Below are 23,858 nucleotides of genomic sequence, written 5' to 3'. Positions count from 1 at the left end.
AGAATAGCCGTGATATCTCAGCAGTAAGATCATCAAGTTCTTGAAGAAAGTCTGCAGTACGAAACCGATTTCGTGAAGAAGGTGGGGGTCGATAAACTACCAGGAAATGAATCGAACCTGCATTATTAACAACGTACAAAGAACATACAAATAATGCATTATTCAAACGTTGTAATGGAACCCTATGAATCCAGGAATAAAATAACTTACATTTTAAAAAAATACACATATTTTCCTGATATCTTATATTTTTGGTTAATAGAAAGAAAATTATTTTAATCAAGTAATTTGCATTCCATACTCTCGTATGCCCCATACGAATTGAAGTGTTGTGACATTTCCTTTAAGAGTGAGCTTCCGCTGTTACACCTTCGAAACAGGACAAATAACGAATATTTCCCTCGATAAAAAGTTTTGATTCACTTTCGAGCAACATTACCAAACGGGAGTACCGGTACAAAGAGAAATAAATAGACGGAATTAAGGAAATAAGGAAGATTCATTTCACAATACAATTATAGAAATTACATTAATACCCTTATTTTTATCGAAAGTGGAGTAAAGAGCATCACCAATATGTTGTGTAATCATTTTTAAAAAACACAGCAAAAACTGAAAATATAAAATTTAAACCTTTTACTTGGGGAAATTTTATCAACGTTTCATGTTACCAATTTTGCCGCGTTTTAAGAAAAAAGGCCTGTATTAGTATACCAAACAAGAAAGGTTAGAGCAAGGTTTGAATCGTATTTAATATACCCTACATAAATAGTAATGTTTTATTTTCGGCACTTACGGTGACAAACAAAACTAAATTAGAAAAAAAAAAAACACGCCGACGTGCACCGAGTTCTGTAAAAGGTAAAAAGGCAGTATAATATTTTTGGGAAAGCAAATGTTTCCATAAAAAACAAAACAAAATATAAAAAAGTCAATCCAAAATAGAAACACGTGGTATTATTATCATTGACATTTTTAATATTATTTTTATCTTAAAAACGAAATCAATATAGAATTTTTTTTCCTTCAATAATCCTTTATATATTAAAAAAAAAAAAAAAAAAAAAAAGAAAAGGAAAACAAGGAAGAAAGAAAATTGAAAGAATACAAAAACGAAAAGAAATGACGATGAACGTGTGCTTCGTTGATATGCCCTGACAACATATTTAAACTGTATACATACTTTTCAAACAAGAATGTTATTGAGAACTATAAGCTTATCTGAGGCTTGCCTGACATAGCATCAAATAATGTATGCATACTGGATTATAAATATATAGTTCATTCAGATCATGAACAACACGTAAATGGAATAACTCGTCGTCGCCAGGATAGAAATGTCCAAATAAATAGTAAACCGGTCTACCGCTTCCGGCTATATTTCGTCAAAAATATATACAGGGGTAAAGGTGAGAGTTGGAATTGGGTTTTACGTTAGGTTTAGGGTTAGGGTTAGGGTGAGATATATTGTTTGGTCTATAGTTGAAGTTAGGGAGAGGGTTAGGGTTAGATATATTGTTTGGTGTATAGTTGAAGTTATGATTAGGGTTAGATATTTTGTTTGGTATAGTGTTGAAGTTAGGGTTAGGGTTAGATATATTGTTTGGTCTATAGTTAAAGTTAGGGTTAGGGTTAGATATACTGTTTGGTATAGAGTTGAAGTTAGGTGATGTAATAGTGCAGGAGATTGATCTCGGAACAGTACTGCCGCCAGAGCAATTTTGTATAACAGGACCAGGGCAGCTGCGTGGTATGGTAACATACACAAGTCAGATAAAAAGAAGTTGAAAATTATACAGAACAAAATGGGGATATTCATCAACTGTTCTGGTCCAAGAACTCATTATCTTTGTGCAGCGAACTTTCTAAAGCTGGCTTTCTTGAAGTCAACCAAAGATCAAAACAACTCGTATTGCATCACGTGCATAAAGTATACTAGGTCGAATCATTATATTCGAACCAAAAACTACGATCTTGTTACTGACATGATGATAATACAAGAAATAGCCCATTCCACCTTAACTTACCAGAAAGAGTAGGTAGGATTGGAAATTCGTTTTTATTTCTACGTTGCCATAAAACATTGTAATTCCCTTCCTGATATATATAAAGGATATAAAAATTATAACACTTTGCTCAGGGAATTAAAGAAATATTTGAGAGACAGTGGAAAGAAGCGAATGACATATTATATGATTGAAATAGCCTGAATACAGAAAACTTTTCTTTTGTCTGCCGGTTCATACTTTTTAAATATGTATATACTTATGTTTTTGTACGTTATAGAAATTCAACATATTCATCATTTTCCTCTTCTTCTCTTCCTCCTCTTCCTCTTCTTTTTCTTCTTCTTCTCCTCTGAAAACCTCTGAAATGGACCCAAATGGCGTATCGCGCTTTTTCTGAAATGACCCTTTTTTTAAAGAAAACTTAGAAACGTCTGAACCTGAAAACCCTTTATTTTGTTTTTGTGCGATCAGTGCTTGAGAAACACCCCCTTTTTCAGTAAAACGTCGACGCCGCGCCGTATAGCCGAAAAGACACCCTTTCGAAACTTTTTCTGGACGCGGGTGCGTATACCAGTCATGTTGGGAGTGACCCAAGCAAGGGTGTAGATTTGTATCCGTGGTTGGGGGGGGGGGGGGGATGATAGGTGCCAAAATATTTTCGGCGATGAATCAAAGCAACCAAGAGGTAGAAGCGTGTGGCGGGTTACACCCCCTCCCTAAGCGCGTAGCCAGGATTTCATTTGAAGGGGCGGTAGTGAGCGCGCGAAGCGCGCTCCCTAGGGGATTGTGTACAGGGAGGAGGAGTTTCCCCCTATAGCTCCCCCGCGAAGCGCGGAAACTTTGACGTTTCATTAAATTATTAGAGAAAGAAGACGATTCGTTGGACCGTTCTCGACTCTTAATCCTTGTTGGAATTAAGTTCCCCTTCCTCCGCGCGTAGCGCGGAAGCTCTGACGTTTCATAAGTTTATTAAAGAAAGAAGACGATTCGATATACCATTATCGACTCTTAAAGTCAAATAGAAGTCAGCTCTCATGGGGAATTCGACACCGTTCGGGTGTTTACCCAATAACATATGTTGTCAATCACCAGGGTTAGCCTTCAGTTTGATGACCATTAGATCTTATGTAATGCTTCGCTTTTCCTTCACCGAAGCTCTCCGAGCGATTAGGGGGAAATTTTTGACTGGCCAACGGGTTTGCTTTGTGCAGATTTGTACTCCCATTAATGGTATTTCCACCAAGTCTGGTGTCAGCGAATTATGGCCTTCTACACATAGAAACTGCCGATCCAGTCCCTTTAATCCTTGTCTGAATCAGTTCCCCCCCCCCCCCCCGCGAAGCACGGAAGTTCTAGCGTTTCATTAGATTATTAAAGAAAGAAAACGATTCGTTGTACCATTCTCGACTCTTAATCCTTGTCTGAATCAGTCCCCCCCCCCCCCCCGCGAAGCGCGGAAGTTCTAACGTTTCATTAGATTATTAAAGAAAGAAAACGATTCGTTGTACCATTCTCGACTCTTAATCCTTGTCTGAATCAGTTCCCCCCCCCCCCCCCCCAGCGAAGCGCGGAAGTTCTAACGTTTCATTAGATTATTAGAGAAAGAAAACGATTCGTTGTACCATTCTCGACTCTTAATCCTTATCTGAATCAGTTCCCCCCCCCCCCCCCAGCGAAGCGCGGAAGTTCTAACGTTTCATTAGATTATTAGAGAAAGAAAACGATTCGTTGTACCATTCTCGACTCTAAATCCTTGTATGAATTCAGTTTCCCCGCTCCCGCGCGAAGCGCGGAAGCTTTCTCCTTGTCTCCGATCTCATCACGAATTCGTCACAGAGTTCATCTATGTTTACACTGTCCAGGATTGTTTGATGTGCATTGCAGATTGCTACTTTTGCGCTTCGCGCTTAACATTTTAGCTCTTTGCTTTTTAACGCTGCGTCTTTGCATTTGGCGCACTGCATTTCTATGATGCTGTTGATTGAACAAATTGAATAAATTCATCAATTCCTGATGAATCCGTATGAGTGAGAATTCAATTTATTCTTGTCTCATATGTGGTTGTCTCATTTACTTCGTATATTATGTATGTATTATGAAAATGAGATAGCAAAATGTGTATATTGATGGTCATCTTGCGAGTAATAACCATTTACGACTCTCATCGGGCTCTCATCATTACTTTTTCTCTTCATTTTTAATTTTTTTTTATGGTGAATTACTGGGGGGGATGATTGTACAGGCCATCCCCCCCCCCACCTAAAATATTTGGGGATATATCTCCCCCCCCCCCCCCGGGATCGACACCCATGGAGTGACCCCCTTGGAATTAGGGGGCCGGGTATTCATAATTATAGAGAAGTACCTATTGGGGAAGTGGATCGATAGATAAGAGTTTATCTTCAAATATTTTCTCCTAAGTATGTAGAGCTGAGCATAATTTTGGTTCCACCCCCTCACGGGCCCCTCACCCCCTCGACCATTTTCTCACATGACTTTGCAAATTTGGTAATTATTATTTATTATTATTATCGCAGAATTTAGCCCCGCCCTTTATTCTGTCTGTAATTCATCCAGGCCATGCCACTGCACAGCTGCGCTGCATGCACTCATATCATCACTGTATACTGCTATTAAAAATGCTTGTGGCATAATTATTGATCAACGAACGAACGTACACAAGCAGCAGTGCCCAGGCCCAGCGAGTGTAACCATATTTTGACCTCCAATTTTCGAAAGGATACAAGCTACTAGGAGGAAGCATTGTTTGATATATCTTTGATAAAGTAGGTATTCTACCATGTGATTAGATAATATATTTGATGATTGTAGTTATATTTGTCACGGATCGAGATCATCAACACAGCCTCTGCTTTCGACCTGGCCTGGTATCGCGCGCTGGTACATAAGCACGGCCAATGGCAGGCAGGGATGGCGGCTCGCGCTCGTTGTTTGTGATGACAGCCTGTATACAAGGCTGTGTACTGCTGTGTAGATACATGGGGGTTGGGTGTCCGGACACTGGTTGCCATACACATTTCTCATTTGCCTTCATATTTAGTGGAACAATTCACCAAATAAATAGCAGTGCACTGACCATCATGAATATTTGCCTGTATGATAATTCTCAGTAGATTTAAGAAATATTACTTGTAGTTGTAAGTTAGAATAGTAATACAAGTTGTAAACGTAAACCCCTTCAAAATCAAGTTGCTTTCGGATACTTTATAACATTACTAGGCCTACTACTTACTAGGCCTACTACTACTAGTACTACTGGATGTAGATGATGGATCTACATGTACACCACTAACTCCACAGAGCTCCGGTGCCAAGGCGTCTGTACATGTAGCTGTCCATTTTACACATGTACTGGAAATTACAGTGGTCGATGCAACACAATCATGATGTACAGTACCTAGGCTAATGTACAGTACCTAAAGCTATGGTCACAAATCAGAGCAGCGACCGACCGATCAGTAGCCTGCTCGGTCGCTGCTGGAATTAGGCATCGCCCAGCGATTAGGTCGGTGCCCGGGCGGCGACCGCCCAGGCACCGAGCGTTTTGGCGGTGAGTAAAAAGTGAGCAGGCGCCGCCCAAATTTTAACTCCGCACTAAAACTTCAGCGGCGACCGAGCGATGCCCTAAAAACGAGCGGTGCCTGGGCGACCGCCGCTCGGTGGCCGGGCAGCCGCCGGGCAGAATTGGTTAAAAACTCGCCGCTCGGCCGCCGAGCAGGCTACTTTTGGGTAATGTGACCATAGCATAATGTACATGTACTACATGGACAATTATGAATACAACTCTATCTATGCCGTAATGGCTGTTCTTTTCTTTTTCTTTTTTTTTAGTTGTTTAGCAGGACCGGTCAGGTGGGGGTGGTTTAGTGTATAAGGGAGCAAATTAATTAAGCGTAGTCTTGTGTCCTTTTTTTCACTCATAAAATAAACATTCCCATAATATCATAATCAATCGTTATGATATTGATTTGTTCTTTATATACAGCATGGCTGACGAACAGCAGGAACAACAACCATCGGAACAACCGGCTCAAGAATCCTCCCCACCGGCCTCTATAGACACAGCCCCAGCAGCAGAGGGCGCCGCAGCTCCTACTGAACCTACAGCAGAGCCTGCCGCCACGGCAACTTCCCCAGCAGAACCTGAACCCGAAGCGCAAGGAACCGAAGCGAAAGCACCCCCTCTCCAGGCCGAGATGGAGAAGTTCCGAGGGCTTGGGAAGACAGCGTTTGTGGCAGGATACACAGGAGAGTGCGGGAAAGCCCTAGTCCAAGAGCTGGCCAGGACCAAGATCTTCAGTAAGGTCTTGCTGATTGGACGACGGGAGGTCCCCCTTGAAGGGGATGTATACAAGGATTTTGCTGCAGTAAGTATTTAGCCACTAGACTAATAGTTTCTTTTACAAGCTTAAAGATAATGTTGGGTTCTGGTCATGCGATTGCATTGTGAAAGAAACGTGAATGGATCAAAAAAGGCTTATCATCTAGCAAAAGTATTGGTGTGTACTGCAAGGTTCTGGCATAAGTTCATCAAAATTTGACCAAGTCTTGGTATATGGGACTATACAAGCATGTAGCATTAAAATCTGTCTTAATTTTTTTTTATGCTGTTACATGCCATATTTAGAATATTAAGGCATTTGAAGAGCCTTGCTTTTCAGGGAACATTTTTTATCTGATGTTCTTTCACACTTGCATAATAACAATGATAACGCTCACAAATTATTGTTTACCTATTCCCAATACTCCACCATCTCTTTAACAGCAAACAAGAAGAAACCATTTTTCTCTTTTGATGGTGATAATGTAGACGATGGTGATGAAGATGAATGATTATGGTGATAATGGTGATGATGGTGATGATGAGAATGATGATCATGTTGCCTAAAAGCTGATGCAGTTGGTGCTGGTGGTGGTGATGGTAATGGACAGTGATTTGGATACCGGTATATGAAAATCTGTAACGAGCTGTACGAGCACCTCTAAAAAATGCACTGTAGTGTAGTTTTTTTTCTTCATAGGGAAGGGGGATGTTTAAAAAAACATGTCCGGATTCCCACTCCCCCTGCACTATTACGACTGATGATGCTGATGATGAGGAGGATGATGATGATAGTGATGTTGATAATGAGGATAATGATGATAGTGATGTTGATAATGAGGATGATGATAGTGATGTTGATAATGAGGATGATGATGATAGTGATGTTGATAACGAGGATGAGGATGATGATGATAGTGATGTTGATAACGAGGATGAAGATGATGATGATAGTGATGTTGATAATGAGGATGAGGATGATGATGATAGTGATGTTGATAATGAGGATGATAATAGTGATGTTGATAATGAGGATGATGATGATAGTGATGTTGATAACGAGGATGAGGATGATGATGATAGTGATGTTGATAACGAGGATGAGGATGATGATGATAGTGATGTTGATAACGAGGATGAGGATGATGATGATAGTGATGTTGATAACGAGGATGAGGATGATGATGATAGTGATGTTGATAACGAGGATGAAGATGATGATGATAGTGATGTTGATAATGAGGATGAGGATGATGATGATAGTGATGTTGATAATGAGGATGATGATAGTGATGTTGATAATGAGGATGATGATGATAGTGATGTTGATAACGAGGATGAGGATGATGATGATAGTGATGTTGATAGTGAGGATGAGGATGATGATGATAGTGATGTTGATAATGAGGATGAGGATGATGATGATAGTGATGTTGATAGTGAGGATGAGGATGATGATGATAGTGATATTGATAGTGAGGATGAGGATGATGATGATAGTGATGTTGATAATGAGGATGAGGATGATGATGATAGTGATGTTGATAGTGAGGATGAGGATGATGATGATAGTGATGTTGATAACGAGGATGAGGATGATGATGATAGTGATGTTGATAGTGAGGATGAGGATGATGATGATAGTGATGTTGATAATGAGGATGAGGATGATGATGATAGTGATGTTGATAGTGAGGATGAGGATGATGATGATAGTGATGTTGATAGTGAGGATGAGGATGATGATGATAGTGATGTTGATAATGAGGATGAGGATGATGATGATAGTGATGTTGATAGTGAGGATGAGGATGATGATGATAGTGATGTTGATAGTGAGGATGAGGATGATGATGATAGTGATGTTGATAATGAGGATGAGGATGAGGATGATGATGATAGATGTTGATAATGAGGATGAGGATGAGGATGATGATGATAGTGATGTTGATAGTGAGGATGAGGATGATGATGATAGTGATGTTGATAATGAGGATGAGGATGAGGATGATGATGATGAGATGTTGATAATGAGGATGAGGATGAGGATGATGATGATAGTGATGTTGATAATGAGGATGAGGATGAGGATGATGATGATGAGATGTTGATAATGAGGATGAGGATGAGGATGATGATGATAGTGATGTTGATAATGAGGATGATGATAGTGATGTTGATAATGAGGATGATGATGATAGTGATGTTGATAACGAGGATGAGGATGATGATGATAGTGATGTTGATAGTGAGGATGAGGATGATGATGATAGTGATGTTGATAATGAGGATGAGGATGATGATGATAGTGATGTTGATAGTGAGGATGAGGATGATGATGATAGTGATGTTGATAGTGAGGATGAGGATGATGATGATAGTGATGTTGATAATGAGGATGAGGATGATGATGATAGTGATGTTGATAGTGAGGATGAGGATGATGATGATAGTGATGTTGATAACGAGGATGAGGATGATGATGATAGTGATGTTGATAGTGAGGATGAGGATGATGATGATAGTGATGTTGATAATGAGGATGAGGATGATGATGATAGTGATGTTGATAGTGAGGATGAGGATGATGATGATAGTGATGTTGATAGTGAGGATGAGGATGATGATGATAGTGATGTTGATAATGAGGATGAGGATGATGATGATAGTGATGTTGATAGTGAGGATGAGGATGATGATGATAGTGATGTTGATAGTGAGGATGAGGATGATGATGATAGTGATGTTGATAATGAGGATGAGGATGAGGATGATGATGATAGTGATGTTGATAATGAGGATGAGGATGAGGATGATGATGATGAGATGTTGATAATGAGGATGAGGATGAGGATGATGATGATAGTGATGTTGATAGTGAGGATGAGGATGATGATGATAGTGATGTTGATAATGAGGATGAGGATGAGGATGATGATGATAGATGTTGATAATGAGGATGATAGTGATGTTGATTTTGATGATGATGATGATAATGATGATGAATATGGTGGTGATTGTGATATTTAAATCATCAGCACTGGTGGTGATGATGATGATTATGAGGATGATGGTGATGATGAGAAGAAGGAGTGATGTTGATGATGAGGATGGTGATGATAGTGATGATGAATATGGTGGTGATCCATATTAAATAATCAAGACTCGTATCCACCTTTCTTCTGTAACTTTTTTGTTTAAAGGAGCAGAAAGTGGTTGACTACGATAAACTAGATGACTCTGCAGATATCTTCAAAGGGCCAACGGTCGGTTACTGCTGTCTGGGAACAACCAGAGGCAAGGCAGGAAAGGTAAGCAACTAGACAAGACTCTATTTCCCTCTCTCTTTACAGCCTGTCTGCACTAGTTTGGCCAGGAGGAATTAGACCTCCCAGCGTGGTCACTGACAGGTGGTTATCTTATCAAATCAGCTCTCAATCAACATAAGAAAAAGGGATCATGGGGGACCAATGGTCACCGCTTAGGCATTGTTTGCTATATAGAGGGCACGGGTAGCTATAGTGCATTGGGGCTTTAAATCTTCCCTATTATTACTTCATCTCCCTCTGCCTTCTTCTTCTTTTGTATGATGTTTTGTTGCTACAATAGGCCTGTTTTCATCAGCTCTAGATAACCGGCTATTTTAACTATCCCAATCGGCAATTATGCAGCTAATTTGCGTCTTCATCAGGCCGCAGTTGTAATTAGCGGGATATTTGGTCGAGATAATCATCTCAAGATATCTTGGGCTAGTTTGCAAAATATCCCACTATTTGTCGGGTGTGTCTTTACCAGCCCGAACGCTGAGCAAAATATCTTGAGCTAATTTCTCGAGCTCTAGTCTTGGGCTTATTTCCCAAATCAGAAATAGCGGGCTATTTGGCAATCTCAAGCTGATGAAGTCATACATATACCTAATGTAGAGTATTAGGTCAGGGTTGGAGAGCCATTCCAGGGTGTCATCCGATACCAGATGGAGTTCCTTGAATACCACCTGATAACCTTGCAGTCACTGTCGATGTGCGACAAGGTCTGGGCCCTGTTTCATAAAACTCATAAGACTCACAGATTTTAAGTATTTCATGAAAAGTGTTGGATTGAAAAAATCCATAAGTTTCTTATTTATTGTCTGATTTTTCTCAAATATTTGAATTGATTTGATTTTATTTGTTTTATTATCCACATACATGGAAATTCTTTTTTCACATGGTTACAAAGTATATAGATAAAGCATTAAGTCAATTGAAGAAACTTTGAATTACATACATGTATTACTCATTAATCACCGAGTAAATATTCACTGATCTTTCCTTCTCATTTTTCTCTCAATATTAAAACAAACATATTATCAGGGTGGAATTCCCCTTTAATGAATGTTTTTCAACCTTTCTAATCATTGTTGTGATAATATAGGACGGATTCAAGAAGGTTGATTATGACTACGTGATGAAGATTGGAGAGCTTGCAAAACAAAACGGATGTGAGCAGTACCATCTAGTCTCATCTGTGGGCGCCAACGCCAACAGCAGTATGCTCTACACCAGAGTCAAGGTATGGGACTATGTGGAAGGAGAGAGAGAGAGAGGGGAGGAGGAAAGAGAGAGAGAGAGAGAGAAGGAGAGATGCAGGGAGAGAGAGAGAAAGAGAGAGATGTCTGGTAGATATGGATAGTATAAAAGAGGGATATCAATACATGTAACAGTATGCTATACACCAGAGTGAATTTAAGGGACTATGGGTAGGGAGAGAGAGAGTGGGGGAGGAGGAAAGAGAGAGAAAGAGAGAGAAGGAGAGAGTGGGGAGAGAGAGAGAGAAAGAAAGAGATGTCGGTAGATATGAAGAGTATAAAGGAGATACCAATTTGTGGGGGAAATCATCGAAATCAATGGATATAGCCCCAATAAACCCAACCACAACAACAAATGTAACAGTATGCTATACACCAGAGTGAAGATGTGGAATTATGGGGAAAGAGAGAAAGAGAGGGGGAGAGAGAGGAGGCGGAGATATAGAAAGAGAGATGCAGGGAGATAGTTGTCGGGGAGATGATGGGACTATGGGGAAGGAGGGGGGGGGGGGGGGGGGTTAGAGATGAAGAGAGACGGGGAAAGAGAGAGAGTGAGAGGTAGAGTTAAAGAGTGAGAGACAGAGAGGGGGAGACTGTGAGAAAGAAAAAGGGAGAGCAAAGAGTGCAAGTAGTTACTCAAAGCACTTACAAAATTTTCTCGGATACTATGACAATTTTCCTCTCTACTGATAACAAAAATTCACATTTAATATGATCTAGTAAACCTTCTTGTATAATCTGTCGTATTCAATATAGGGACAAACGGAGGAAGAGACGGCCAAACTTGAATTTGAGAAATTCACCATCTACAGACCAGGGTTAGTTGATAATTTCTTTTCTAACATTCTTTTTTGTGAAAGACATACTGTCGTATTACGCTGACCAGTAATGTCTGTACAAGTCTCACATACAGCTTAATCGATGTCTCAAGCTTATAGATGTTTGGTCTAATACCCAGTTGGTCTATTCCCATATGGTCTACACCCAGCCCGTCTACTATCCGCATGGACCAATAATCATTTCGACCACTTATCGTTTGGTCTAATGACCATTTAGGCTAAGAGTCATTTAGTATAATCTCCAATAAGTCTACTACCCATTTGGTCTATCACTCATTTAATCTAATTCGCACTTGGTCTAATTCCCATTATTTCCACTGTCCATATGGTTTCACAATCATGGATCACTGGTCTATCACTCATTTGGTCTAATTCCCGCTTGGTCTAATTCCCATTATTTCCACTGTCCATATGGTTTCTCAATCATTTAATCATAAATAATGCTAGGAACTTAGATGGGCTGGGTGTACAGCAAATGGAAATAGACCAACTGCTTGTAGACTAAATGGCAATTCACCACTTTAGTATACCCCTTGACACCTGGCCAATCAGAGGTTAAATGATTTTCATACGATATGACATTCAAATTATAACAGGACCCTGATTCTTTATTGAGTTTTTGTTCGAAACGATGCTCAAACAAGCGTTTCACCATATAACAGGGCATGATTCATATTCATAATATTTATTTTTCATTTATTTCTTTATTGCAACCGAAAATTGAGCTTGGATTTCAAATACAAATAAAAATATGATCTGATAGATAACAATGGTAGAAATAATGTAATAAAAAGAAATTATTCCGACCTTATGGGCAATAGTTTATATTCATGACCTTTGACCCCTCTCCTACCACGCCAGCATGCTGATGTGCGATCGGGAGGAGTTCCGTCTGGGCGAGCGTTTGATGCGGGGCTTGCTGAAGCCCGTTGATTTGGTCTGCCCCGGTAGTTTCACAAACACAACGCTCTCCGTTGCCATGGCAATGATCGCCATGACGGTGAAGCCTGGCGACGAGGCCAAGATGGTGCTGGATGGGAAGGCGATTTATCGAGCGTCGAAGGAGATTTAAGAAGGTGCAGCTTCTTTGTGAAGGCTGTGCTTGGAATGTCTGTGATATTAGTGGAAAGTGTGCTCCATCTGTTGTATAAGGTGCTCCGTCTGTTGTATAAGTGTGCTCTGTCTGTTGTGTAAGTGTGCTCCGTCTGGTGTATATTAGTGTGCTCCATCTGTTGTATAAGTGTGCTCCGTCTGTTGTATATTAGTGTGCTCCATCTGTTGTATAAGTGTGCTCTGTCTTTTGTATAAGTGTGCTCCGTCTGTTGTATAAGTGTGCTCCATCTGTTGTATAAGTGTAATTGTTATGGCTTTTCATTTGAATGATTTTGAGATGTCATTGTCACTTCAAACAGCAGAATCTCAGAGAGGACACAGTAGCCATTTCGTACATGTTTGTATTTAATAGGCCATGTTCGCTATGTTATCAAATTTAATGTGTGAGTCTTTGTTAAGTGTCTAATTTAAAAAGATTCCATTCACTTGTTGAGAATAAATGTATTTAAATTCAGAATGCAAATTGCATTCATAAGTTGTTGCTAGTATGGACAACATAATGGCTTGTCCTACCCCTACCAGGCCTGATAAAAACCCGATTTAAATCGGTTTCCCGATTTTTTTTATTTTTCCCGATTTTTTCCCGATTTTTTTTTTCCCGATTTAAAAAAAAAAAAAAAAAAAAAATCCAGATTTTTTTTTTTTTTTTTTTACCATTTTTTTTACCATTTTTTTTTCTTCCCTATTTTATCCTGATTTGCCCGATTTCCCTCCTATTTTCTCTATTCTTCCCTATTTTGCCCTATTTTTTCCCAGTTTCGTCCCAATTTTCTTACTCGAAAAGGGAGAATGTTGTTAGATGCCATTTTTCCCCCGCGAATCCTCTTTTTTTTTTTTTTTACTCAAGGGGGGCGTGGCTGAGGGGAAAACAAAAAACCTTTTTTTTTTTTAGTGCTCACTATCACCCCTGCCTACCTAACAACACGTATCGCAATTCGCATTCTGACTATGAAATACAATTATTTGTAACAGGTTCATGCATTAAATCTGATTACATTCCGAAAATGGTCTGCTACTGATTCTGTAGTGGAAATGGGCTGCCATTGGGAATACGTGAAACATGGATACCAGTCATTCAGTAAAGCCTTTTGCCTGTTGCACGTTGTTTTCCTATAGTTTCCATTTATTTTGTTGAATTTTGGCTTTCTGATCTTTCTTGCTGTTAACCCTGATAGCTTAAGACAAAGAACTTTTGTCTTTATTCATTGCTATTCTATAATTTGAACAAGGTCACCTTTTTGTCATAGACTCTTTCCCAGAGGCTTTTATTTCTGTCTTCTGCTGTTTCGATGTTTCATTATTTGGTCCAATTTGGGCTTTTGTTCATTCTTGCTGTTTGGCCTTTTGAGTTTTGGACCAAGAACTTTTGCTTTATTTATCGCTATTCTATCTTTTGGAAAAAGGTTGTTTTTTTGCCATAGACGTTTTCCCTGAGGCGTCTTTTTGTGACAACAGTTATTTTGATTTTACTTTATGGTTGGATTGATTTCTACTTCTGAGTTATGATAGTCGTAATCAGTTTTAAAATAGGATTTGTCCTGCTTCTGCTGTTTGTTTCGAATGATTTCAAGACGTCATTGTCATTCTAAAAGGCATGGATGGTACATCACCCAGTGTGTAATATGTAGTGAGATTATTTTCCTCCTTTCTACAACATGTCCCTTTCATTTGGTTTCTTATCATTTAACTTATTCCTAATGCCCTTTTATTTGAATAATTTGTACAGCCTTTTGTGCTCCATCATCTGACTCAACTTGGATCAAAAATGTTCAAGCCTACAACCTCTACATTGCTTCATCATTTGCTCACTTTGCTTGATATCTGTGTTTATTTTCTCTGTTATGCATGTTCATTCTCTTCTACTTGTTTAGGAAGAAAAAAAAGAACCCCTGCTGGTGATGTTGGTGAACAAATTCTAGCGCTAGTTCACAAGTGTGCCCATACTTTGGACCCGTTATACGGTCACTAACTTCATGCACACGCCCACCTGCACCCCATCGTTTAACACGGCACGCACTTGTATTGTGCAGCGGTTTGCAGTGAAACCTGTGAGAAAGTGTATATTATTATGTCTTTGTTTGTAGGAAAATTCTCCCCAAAATATTTGAAAAATGATAACGACTTTGAAGTTATGACCATTATTTCAAAAATTGTTGAAGATGTAGTTGATTTGTGGTATGTTATAATAGGGTACTCTCCACCCGCGAGTCACAGGTCCAAAGTATGGGCACACTTGTGAACCGGCGCCCATTTTCCTCTATGTACTTTAATCAAACCATTGGCTTAAGCGCCTCGTATCAGGATGGTCTAGATTGTTAGAAATAAGTTACTAATAGGGTGTTGATTCGGATCAATGAAAAGTCCTCCAATCGGTCGGAAACTTACAAACCTGTTGACATTCAGTTGGTACGTTGACTTTACTTTGAGAAAATATTTTCATTGTCATTTTTATCTTTATTTTTATCCCCCAGATTGTTGATGTGCAACCGTGAAGAATCACGCTTTGGTGAAGGCCTCATGCGATTTGTATCCAGACCTATCGATTACCTAAGTCCCGGTAGAATGACCAACACAACGCTCTCAGTCGGTCAAGCAATGATTGCAAGAACGGTCAAGCCAGCTGAGGAACCCAAGAAAATTGTGCAAGGGAGAGACATCTACACTGCTTCAAAAGATATTACAGGCTAAGAGTTTTGATTTACATGTTTCATAAAATTACTGTAAAACCGGAAACATCAACTCAAGAATATTTCACAAGGGAAGGACATCTACACTGCTTCAAATTATATTACGGGCTAAAAATGTTGATTTATATGTTCAATAAAATTACTGTAAAACCGGAAACTTTGTCTATTTTAAAACCGTTGTGAATTTTTAGTTATGATGAAGTCAATCTAGAGCAAGACTTTTGATAACCAAAGTTGTCAAAGAACAGTCATTTACATGACAGAACTTAAAACCATTGTAAATTTTTAGTAATGAGGAAATCGGTCTAGAACAAGACTTTTGATACCGAAAAAATTGTCAAAGAACAGTCGCTTATATGATAAAACTCGAAGGTTTGTGGATTCTTTAAAGTGGTTGCTTAAAGCTCCAATCATGGATTTGCTAGCCCTCAAAAATTTGTCTCAAATTTATCTGTATCAGCAAGATGAGTTTATGAAAGTATGTGCCAAATTTCTGATCAAAAGACTCTGTAATAATAATAATAATAATGATATAGATACTTATATAGCGCCGGTATCCACCAGGCTCTGACGCTTATGGCACTGTACATATTACAATCGCAAACATATTAGTCTGTAGTAACTTTCTTTGAGTGAAAATCAAAGCCCTCATTTCTTCACACAACAAATGAGGTGAATAAAACACTGCCAGTTGCAAAATTCTAATTTGATGACTGTAATTATACGGATGTTGACTACTTTGCCAACATACTTTCAGGGGAATTTTCAATTATGATTTTTTTTCCCACAACATTTTTGCCCTATTCACAATGCAAATCCCTGCAGTGTGCTTTGAGCAGGAAGACTTGAAGCCTCTGTAAATCGGCTAAAAAGGCTTTTCAAAAGGCAACATTTCCAATCATTCAAAGTGGAGATTAGGGATTTAGTTTGTATGCACTGTTGGCCAGTTGACCATGAGATGGCGCTGTGCAATTATCAAACCACTAGGGAAGTTCACTGCACATTTTACATTTCATTAACATTATATTATGTTCTTAATTACTATCAGTTTGGGTGACAAGTTAAGCATCTTCCATTTGTTACTTCTCCCTCTTTTTTCGTTGACTGACAATCCTGAAAATGTAATTTTTGGCAAACTCCTTTTTAATTTTTTTTTTACCCACCAATTGAAAAAACATTCCATTTCTGAGATAGAGCTTTGTAGATAAAAACTGTCAACATGTTGATAAAAAAAAATCATATCGTCCAAATCCGAAACTGAAATTGAACAAATAATATGAATAATTGAATATTATAGTACTTCTTTATCCTGTGTATGGTCAGACCTGTCATGTAAATATGTTTGTTTTTTATGTTGTTAAATATTGATATTTTTCTTGCTTGTCATTCATATGATAGTATGTATGCTTGGTGCATCTGTATAGATGGTATTATTGAAGGTCAGTTCGCACGTGACGTGTTAAACCATGATGGGTTCTAGTTATAATGGTGCGGTGTGAATACACCTTGTATTTCTGTATCTCGTAACACACAGATAGTACACGTATGTTCGCATTGGGCGTTTGTTGCGCACCACTAGTTTATTTTCATTCCAACTTGCTATTCATTTACATGACAATTTTTTTAACAAAATGCTGCAGTAAAGCACTGCCGGTTACCAGCGCCCTATGTAAACAAGGCACTAGAGTGTGATATACTGAATGTATCCTAATTGGGGATTTAATCACAAAGGAACAAGAAAAGATATCGATGATATGGTGTATGATTGCCTAGTGCTAATATGGCTGTCTTTGTATTCCTCTTCCTTCCTTCCTTTATTTATTTAAACTCTTTGCTCTTTCTCCGTTTCTCTGTCTCTCTGTGTCTGTCTCTCTCTCTTTCTCACTCGCTATCTATCTCTCCCCTTCTCTCTCTCTCTATCTCTCTCTCTATCTCTCTCTCTCTCTCTTTCTCACTCTCTATCCATCTATCCTTCTCTCTCTCTCTCTCTCCCTCTCTCTTTATCCCTGTGTCTTTATCTCTATATATTTCACTCTTTTGTCTTCCCCCTCGCTCTCTCTCCCTGTTCTCTGAGCCCCTCCTTCTTTGTCTCCCTTTCTCTCACTCTCTCCATCTCTCTCTCTTCCTCCTCCCCACTGCCTCTAATCTTTTCCATCTGTCTACCACCTTCTTCTTCTTCTCCGGCTATCTAATATTTTGTTCACAATTTTATCCAGTCTTTCCCTAAACATGAACAAATTCATGTATTTTAGTGTCAAAATTAGAAATGTTAAATGAAATAATAAACAAATATATCAGAATTATTTTTGTGGGTATCATTAGTATTCCAATGTTTTGTCATTGACATATGTCAAATTGAACGTATATTTTTGATGTAATTGAAGTTGTATTTTTAATGGAGTACCGTATGTGATATTTGCTTCCATTTCTTGTTATTAAAGCATCTGTTGATCATTGTTGATTTTCATTAGGTAATAGTGTTAACGATATTCTAATGGTTACAATATTGCATGAATATATTCTTCATATGGTGGTTTGTAATGTGTGGTGGTTATACTTATAGTGCAATTCTTTATTGAGTGTTTTACATGTATCTGGTAATAAATATTTGTAGCTGAGCCACGAGTCGTCAAATTGTGAGGGTGGGGCCAAATAAAGTATTATGATGTCCATGTAACGTTAGTATGACATCCTCTACTACACATGGAGGATAAAATCAGCTGTTTAAGATTTTGATGCAATGAATACATATACGGAACAAATAATGTAAAGTTGATCATCCTCCGTCACGGCAATGTACAAATAATAATTAAAACAATTGAAATAAAATTCCTGGAGAGTTCTCTTACCGGTATTCATTATGACCGGTTTCTATTTTATTTCTACAGATGTTAAAGTAATAATGATTTAGAAATAATAATGAAATAATGTTTAATTATAAAAATAACAATATCTGAAGACATAAAATCGAAATCGGTCATAGTAAAGAAGAGAACTTTTTTTTTTAAATTTCAATTGTTTTAATTATTATTTGTATATGTATATATGACTTTTTTGACAGTCTTTGATCATGATGCTATCATGGCAAATGGGGCATTATTGTAAAGGGGAATAAAAAGTCTTTTCAATGATACCAACGTCAAATATGATAATATAATAGCGAGATATCGACTCTCAAACCTGAACTTCATAATTTTTTTGGACAAGTTTGTATGATGGTCATTGATATCTGTACCTGCACTTATGTCTTCACAAGGACCTGTTTCACAAAGCCTTTTTTCAATGACAAATGACAAAAATCAGTGACAAATCTGCTGATAACCAATCAGAAGCAAGGATGTTTTGTGAAACGGGTCCCAGATCACTACCTTTCAAAATGTAATACCTTCTTACAATATGTATGTTAAGAATGCGGACTTTAGCTAGTTGAGGAAGGTAGTTACATCACAGGAAGTTGCTCCTAATTGGTCAGAAAACTATGTGGAGCTTCACGATTTAACACTCGCATACATGCTTGAATGCAAGTGTCACAACTATCTCCCTCAGTCTGCTATGGCTAAAACATAGGCTAGAAAATATTATAATCAATGGACCAATGATCCCAATTAAAAGTAGATTATGTGATTCAAAACTGCCATGAAAATTAAGTATTGTTACATATAGTTGTTGGTCAGTGAATATTTTGGTAGTTTATTTTTCCAAATGGTGGTTTTGCAGCATTTGTCTTTTTCCTTGTAAATGCAAAACGTGAATTAATAATAAAGTTATATCATTGTTAAATATAATCATAGTTCTTGATGTCTTCACTTCTTTGTTTTAAATAATTGTTTCTAGATAAACTGAATCTTTAACTGAATTGTTATGAATGAATGAGTTTATTACAATTGCTGCAAGTATGTGCGTTTTTTTTTGTGTGTGTGTGTGTGTATTTATGTATGAATGAAAATAATTAATTACCAGTTTGTTTAATGAATGTAGTCATTAATGATTTACCACTTGCTCTATGACTGAACGAATTAATGAACAATTACAAAAACGAGAAACTTATTTTAAAGGGGTATACTGGTAAACATAAGTATGCAGTGAAATGGAGACCATGGAACAGCCGCAATGGTTGCAGTTTCCTCAAACTACTCGTATATGTGATTTAGTGTGTAGTAGACCACCGTTTGCTCATACCAGCAAAATAAAAATAAAACAGCTATCACTTGCTGGAAACTATGTGTACTGAAACCAAATGGTCTTCCAAAAGTTCTTTGTAAGTAATAATAACATTAGGTATATATTCTACTGCGCTACAAGAGCTCCTGATATGCTTATATATGTGTTTTCAGTTTTGATTTAAAAATATTCACAGATGGTGATTTCCTGACTTTAGGTACAGTTATTACCCATTATCACTCCCAATTACCATAATGATATATCAAAACCTCTCTTCAGATAGACAAAAAACAGAGCCAATGGATTTCAAATCTTTCATTTTAAAAGCACATTCTTTTAATAACATGCTTCTGTTTTTGCAAAGACACACACACAAAAATGCTTACAAAAGGTGCACCATTTTTACAGATATTTACAAACAATTGTAATTTTTAAAAAGATATTTGTACACGAATGATGTCAGTAATATTAATTTCAGAGATATAGGTTATTAATATTAGAAAAGAGATACAAGTATATTGCTAGATGAATAGAAATTTCTTTTAATATATTACCAAGTAAAAATACAAAAGAGTAGCACTAAATCCCCCACACACATCCAATAACAGAATGACAAATATATACATCATAAAAAAGGATATCAAATCTGATATCTTCATCATGCATCATGATTTGTTAAAAAATGACACAAAATATACATGTACAGTACACATGAAGAATTCAGAGAATATATTACTTTGACAAAGCTATTAGCATATACTATAAACCTTAAGTTCTTGATAAGGTTGAATTTATATTACTTTTATACAAAAAGAATAAACCTTAAAATGCATCCCCTATTTTGGAGTCTGCAATATAAGCTGTTGCCCATAAAGCTGGAATCAGTTTTCTTACCTCTTTTCCTGAAATGATTGTGACAATAGGCCAGTTCACACATAACAATTATCGCAATTTGGATCGCGATGCGAAGATTGATTTTTTTTTGGCAACCATTCACACACAGGGTGAACGTTCGCTCGACGTCCGAACTGCGCATGTGTGAATCTCGACGATGTATGCGCGCATGAAAGCCTGGGATTAAATAAATCAAATTTGATTCTCAAATCCGTTTGAACATACATCGCCCAGCAAACTACCACGATTATTCTGAAAAATCGTGAGACTTACTGCGAATTGGATCGAGATGCGAATCGCGAAGATTAGCGAAATTATTGTGTCCACACTTTTTTCTGTAGGTGTTGTTCTTGATGGATCGATATAAAGAGTCAAAGCGATTGAGAAGATTTAAACTTCATCTATCAAGAAGAAATCATATTCTCAAAATCATTTCATGAAAAGAAGTAAAAAATAAATTATTATTCCAACTTTATGGGCAACAGTTTATTAAACAAATTTAGCACTTGTGCAGCATGAATTCAAAACTATTTTTACAAACAGCCTTGAGAGAAAAGACTTAACATTTATACAACTATAGTTATTTGCCCTGCAGCTAAACATGAAACATTATAATGTAGGAGGCATGACGGCTCAGTGTTCTTGTAACCGGGACGTCTCACGTTTGAAATCCAATTAGATGCACTAGTGCCCTTTGGTTACGCATTAATCGTCATTACAAAGCCGTCAGTCCCTTGGTTCCTTACTTAGAAGCAAACACATGGTTTCTTAGCAGTCAGGTATAACAAACAAAACATCTTATAATATTGGAAATTTCTATAGCACACATATCCACTTCATACGGTGCCAGTAATACCCTGGCCCTACTAGGCAACTAATTTCATTAAGTTGCTCACAGCATTCAAGCAATTCCTTCCTACCAGGTAGGATCAATCAATCAATCATTTAACACCTGGGTGAAGAGTGGCAAATGTAGATTAATGTCTTGCCAAAGGACATTACTGCCGTGAACCGCAAACCATATCATCCACAATCCAAAGACGTATCCACGAGACCACAACTAAAATATAAGATAAACCTCTCCCCCCCCCCCCAAAAAAAAAGAAGAAATAATTATAATAATAACTATTAAAAAAATAAGAATAAAAATGAATGAATGCATAATTAAAATAAAAATGAATAAAATTGACAAAAGTGCCAAACTGAACGTGGAATGAGGTTGTCATAACTGAGAGCGGAAATAAAGTTTCCAAAGGCAAGAGATACGACTAAATAAAAACATAGCAGCTCGACTATTCAGTGGTCTGCTTTCACTATGAACATGACTGCTCAAAAATCAAGATTTCAAGATATTTCTTTCGAGACTTAGAATTAGAAGACAGAATGATTAGATTTAGAAATTTTAGAAAGTTTCTTCTCTCCTTCTTCGATGCATTTGCTGAAAGACATAGTAAATATATATTGCTTATCAACACAACTACACGTACCTTTATACTCACTAATGCATAGGTCATCATCAATGCCTTGAGCCTTTGCGTTTCCATGCGAACACCAGAGAAACAAGCTGACATTGATCTAAAGCTACGCTGCATTTCCTGTGTGTTTAGGGGAAACGGATCGAAAACACAAAGGCCTAAGACTTTTGTTAATGTTTATTGCACAGCGCCATCTCATGGTCAACTTGTGAACAGTGCGTAACCCGATACCTGACTTCCACTTTGTAAACAGAGGACTTAAAGTTGCTCAAGCGTGGGTATATAGAGGGCAGCACACGAACGTACGCATGTCAGCGTAATACACATTGGCTCAGTGTTATGTAGTGATTGGGAGTGATCGCCAAGTTGCCTACTTCACGAACGACTATATGCCCACGCTTGAGCAACTTTAAAGTGAGAACCAACAGTCCAGCTTGGGAAGCAGTGAGTAACGGGACCACACTGCTACAGCTGACCCGAAATGGCGCTAGAGGTTTTTTAACGTAGTGCTTCTAGTACAGTATGGCTTTTAAACAAAACAAGTCCACATCAATTATTACATGATAAATCATTTAAACTCTGTACCACTCATTTGCATAGGAGTAAAATGTCTCAGAGTAAAAAATTGAAAGACAATATTTAGTGCAAATTGGTTGGAATAGGAGTGCTTGCATCCAATCTGAAACTTTACAAAACTTTGAAGTGACATTCAAAGGCAAAAGAGAGAATGGACGGAAACTCCATTTCGGAATTCACGATGTATGGCATACCGTAAACGCTGTAAATTTTGTGTGATTCAATTTTCATGCTGAATGACCCCAAACATATTCCCAGGTTCTTAAATTCCCGTTGCACGCGATTCAACCCGTTCAAAACATGCATAAGAAGTCATGCTTATATTTTCGCGAGTTCTAAAACCTGCGCCTTGCCGATCTTACCGCGAAATCCGCGAAAATTAATGTACCGCATATATTTCTACGTTTGCAGTATTTTGTAGCTAATTTCTAATCTTCACTGGAATATAAAAAGCAGTGTTGAGAATGAACATGTATATCATATACATCACTGAGTGATGTACGTTCCATGAATCGTTTAAACATGACATACGACTGCATTGAAACATCAAGGCATAAGTGAATATGAACAGACGGACAATCCAGTTGATGGAATACTATTTCAACAGTCATTTACTGACCCATGCTGTGTGTGAACTACTCTTTACTAACATACATGTAACCACATTGACGTGCATTGATTTACAGGAATGTGAACACGGCTTTACATCGTTGGATTGAAATTGAGATTCCTGGAAGAAAATTATTAGGAAAGATACCAATGATTGGCATACATTACATTACAAGAACAAGGACATGACATCTATCACCTAATGAATATTTGCACTACTCTTTAGTAACGTAACCATAATGACGTGCGTTGCTGTATCGGAATGTGAACACAGATGGAAAGTGTTGGATAGAATTTCAGAGTTCTGGAAGAAAATGAAGAGAAACTCCAGTTGATAGATAACATTTGATGACATACAAATACTGTGCTTAGTGAAATACGTCCTGCGGGTGTTTCACAAAGATCAAACTTAACACTTAGTTGGACTTAAAATTATGGAGAGCCATCTTGTAGCCTTAAAATAAAATACATTCAAAAGCGAAAATTGAAGTATTTTAGACTTTTTATAAATTCTGCATCAAGAACATGAAATCTCCTTGATAATAGAAAATATGAATGATTTGAATCAACATTTTTTTGCCTTTTA

At 37.7% G+C, this 23,858-nt stretch overlaps 1 protein-coding gene across 2 annotated transcripts; it reads left to right on the top strand.

The window, feature by feature from the left end:
• Positions 1–4,664: 4,664 nt before the first annotated feature.
• Positions 4,665–17,455, top strand: LOC592505 (oxidoreductase HTATIP2-like). Of its 2 annotated transcripts, XM_030993315.1 has the most exons (7): positions 4,665–4,795; positions 6,016–6,397; positions 9,555–9,662; positions 10,765–10,902; positions 11,675–11,736; positions 12,619–12,833; positions 15,342–15,452. In XM_030993315.1, exons 2-6 carry the CDS (start codon positions 6,017–6,019, stop codon positions 12,827–12,829), a joined length of 900 nt encoding a protein of 299 aa, XP_030849175.1. In that variant the 5' UTR covers positions 4,665–4,795; position 6,016; the 3' UTR covers positions 12,830–12,833; positions 15,342–15,452. The 2 variants fall into 2 exon arrangements, with proteins under 2 accessions (XP_030849175.1, XP_030849174.1); XM_030993314.1 differs by lacking the exon at positions 12,619–12,833 and having other exon boundaries at positions 4,666–4,795; positions 15,342–17,455.
• The last annotated feature ends 6,403 nt before the right edge of the window (positions 17,456–23,858 follow it).

The sequence above is a fragment of the Strongylocentrotus purpuratus genome, unplaced genomic scaffold (assembly GCF_000002235.5).
Source record: "Strongylocentrotus purpuratus isolate Spur 01 unplaced genomic scaffold, Spur_5.0 spur5_scaffold_20, whole genome shotgun sequence".
Classification (NCBI taxonomy): Eukaryota; Metazoa; Echinodermata; class Echinoidea; order Camarodonta; family Strongylocentrotidae; genus Strongylocentrotus; species Strongylocentrotus purpuratus.
The sequence above is the reverse complement of the archived record's forward strand: the minus strand, read 5'-3'. Positions and strand labels throughout refer to the sequence as shown.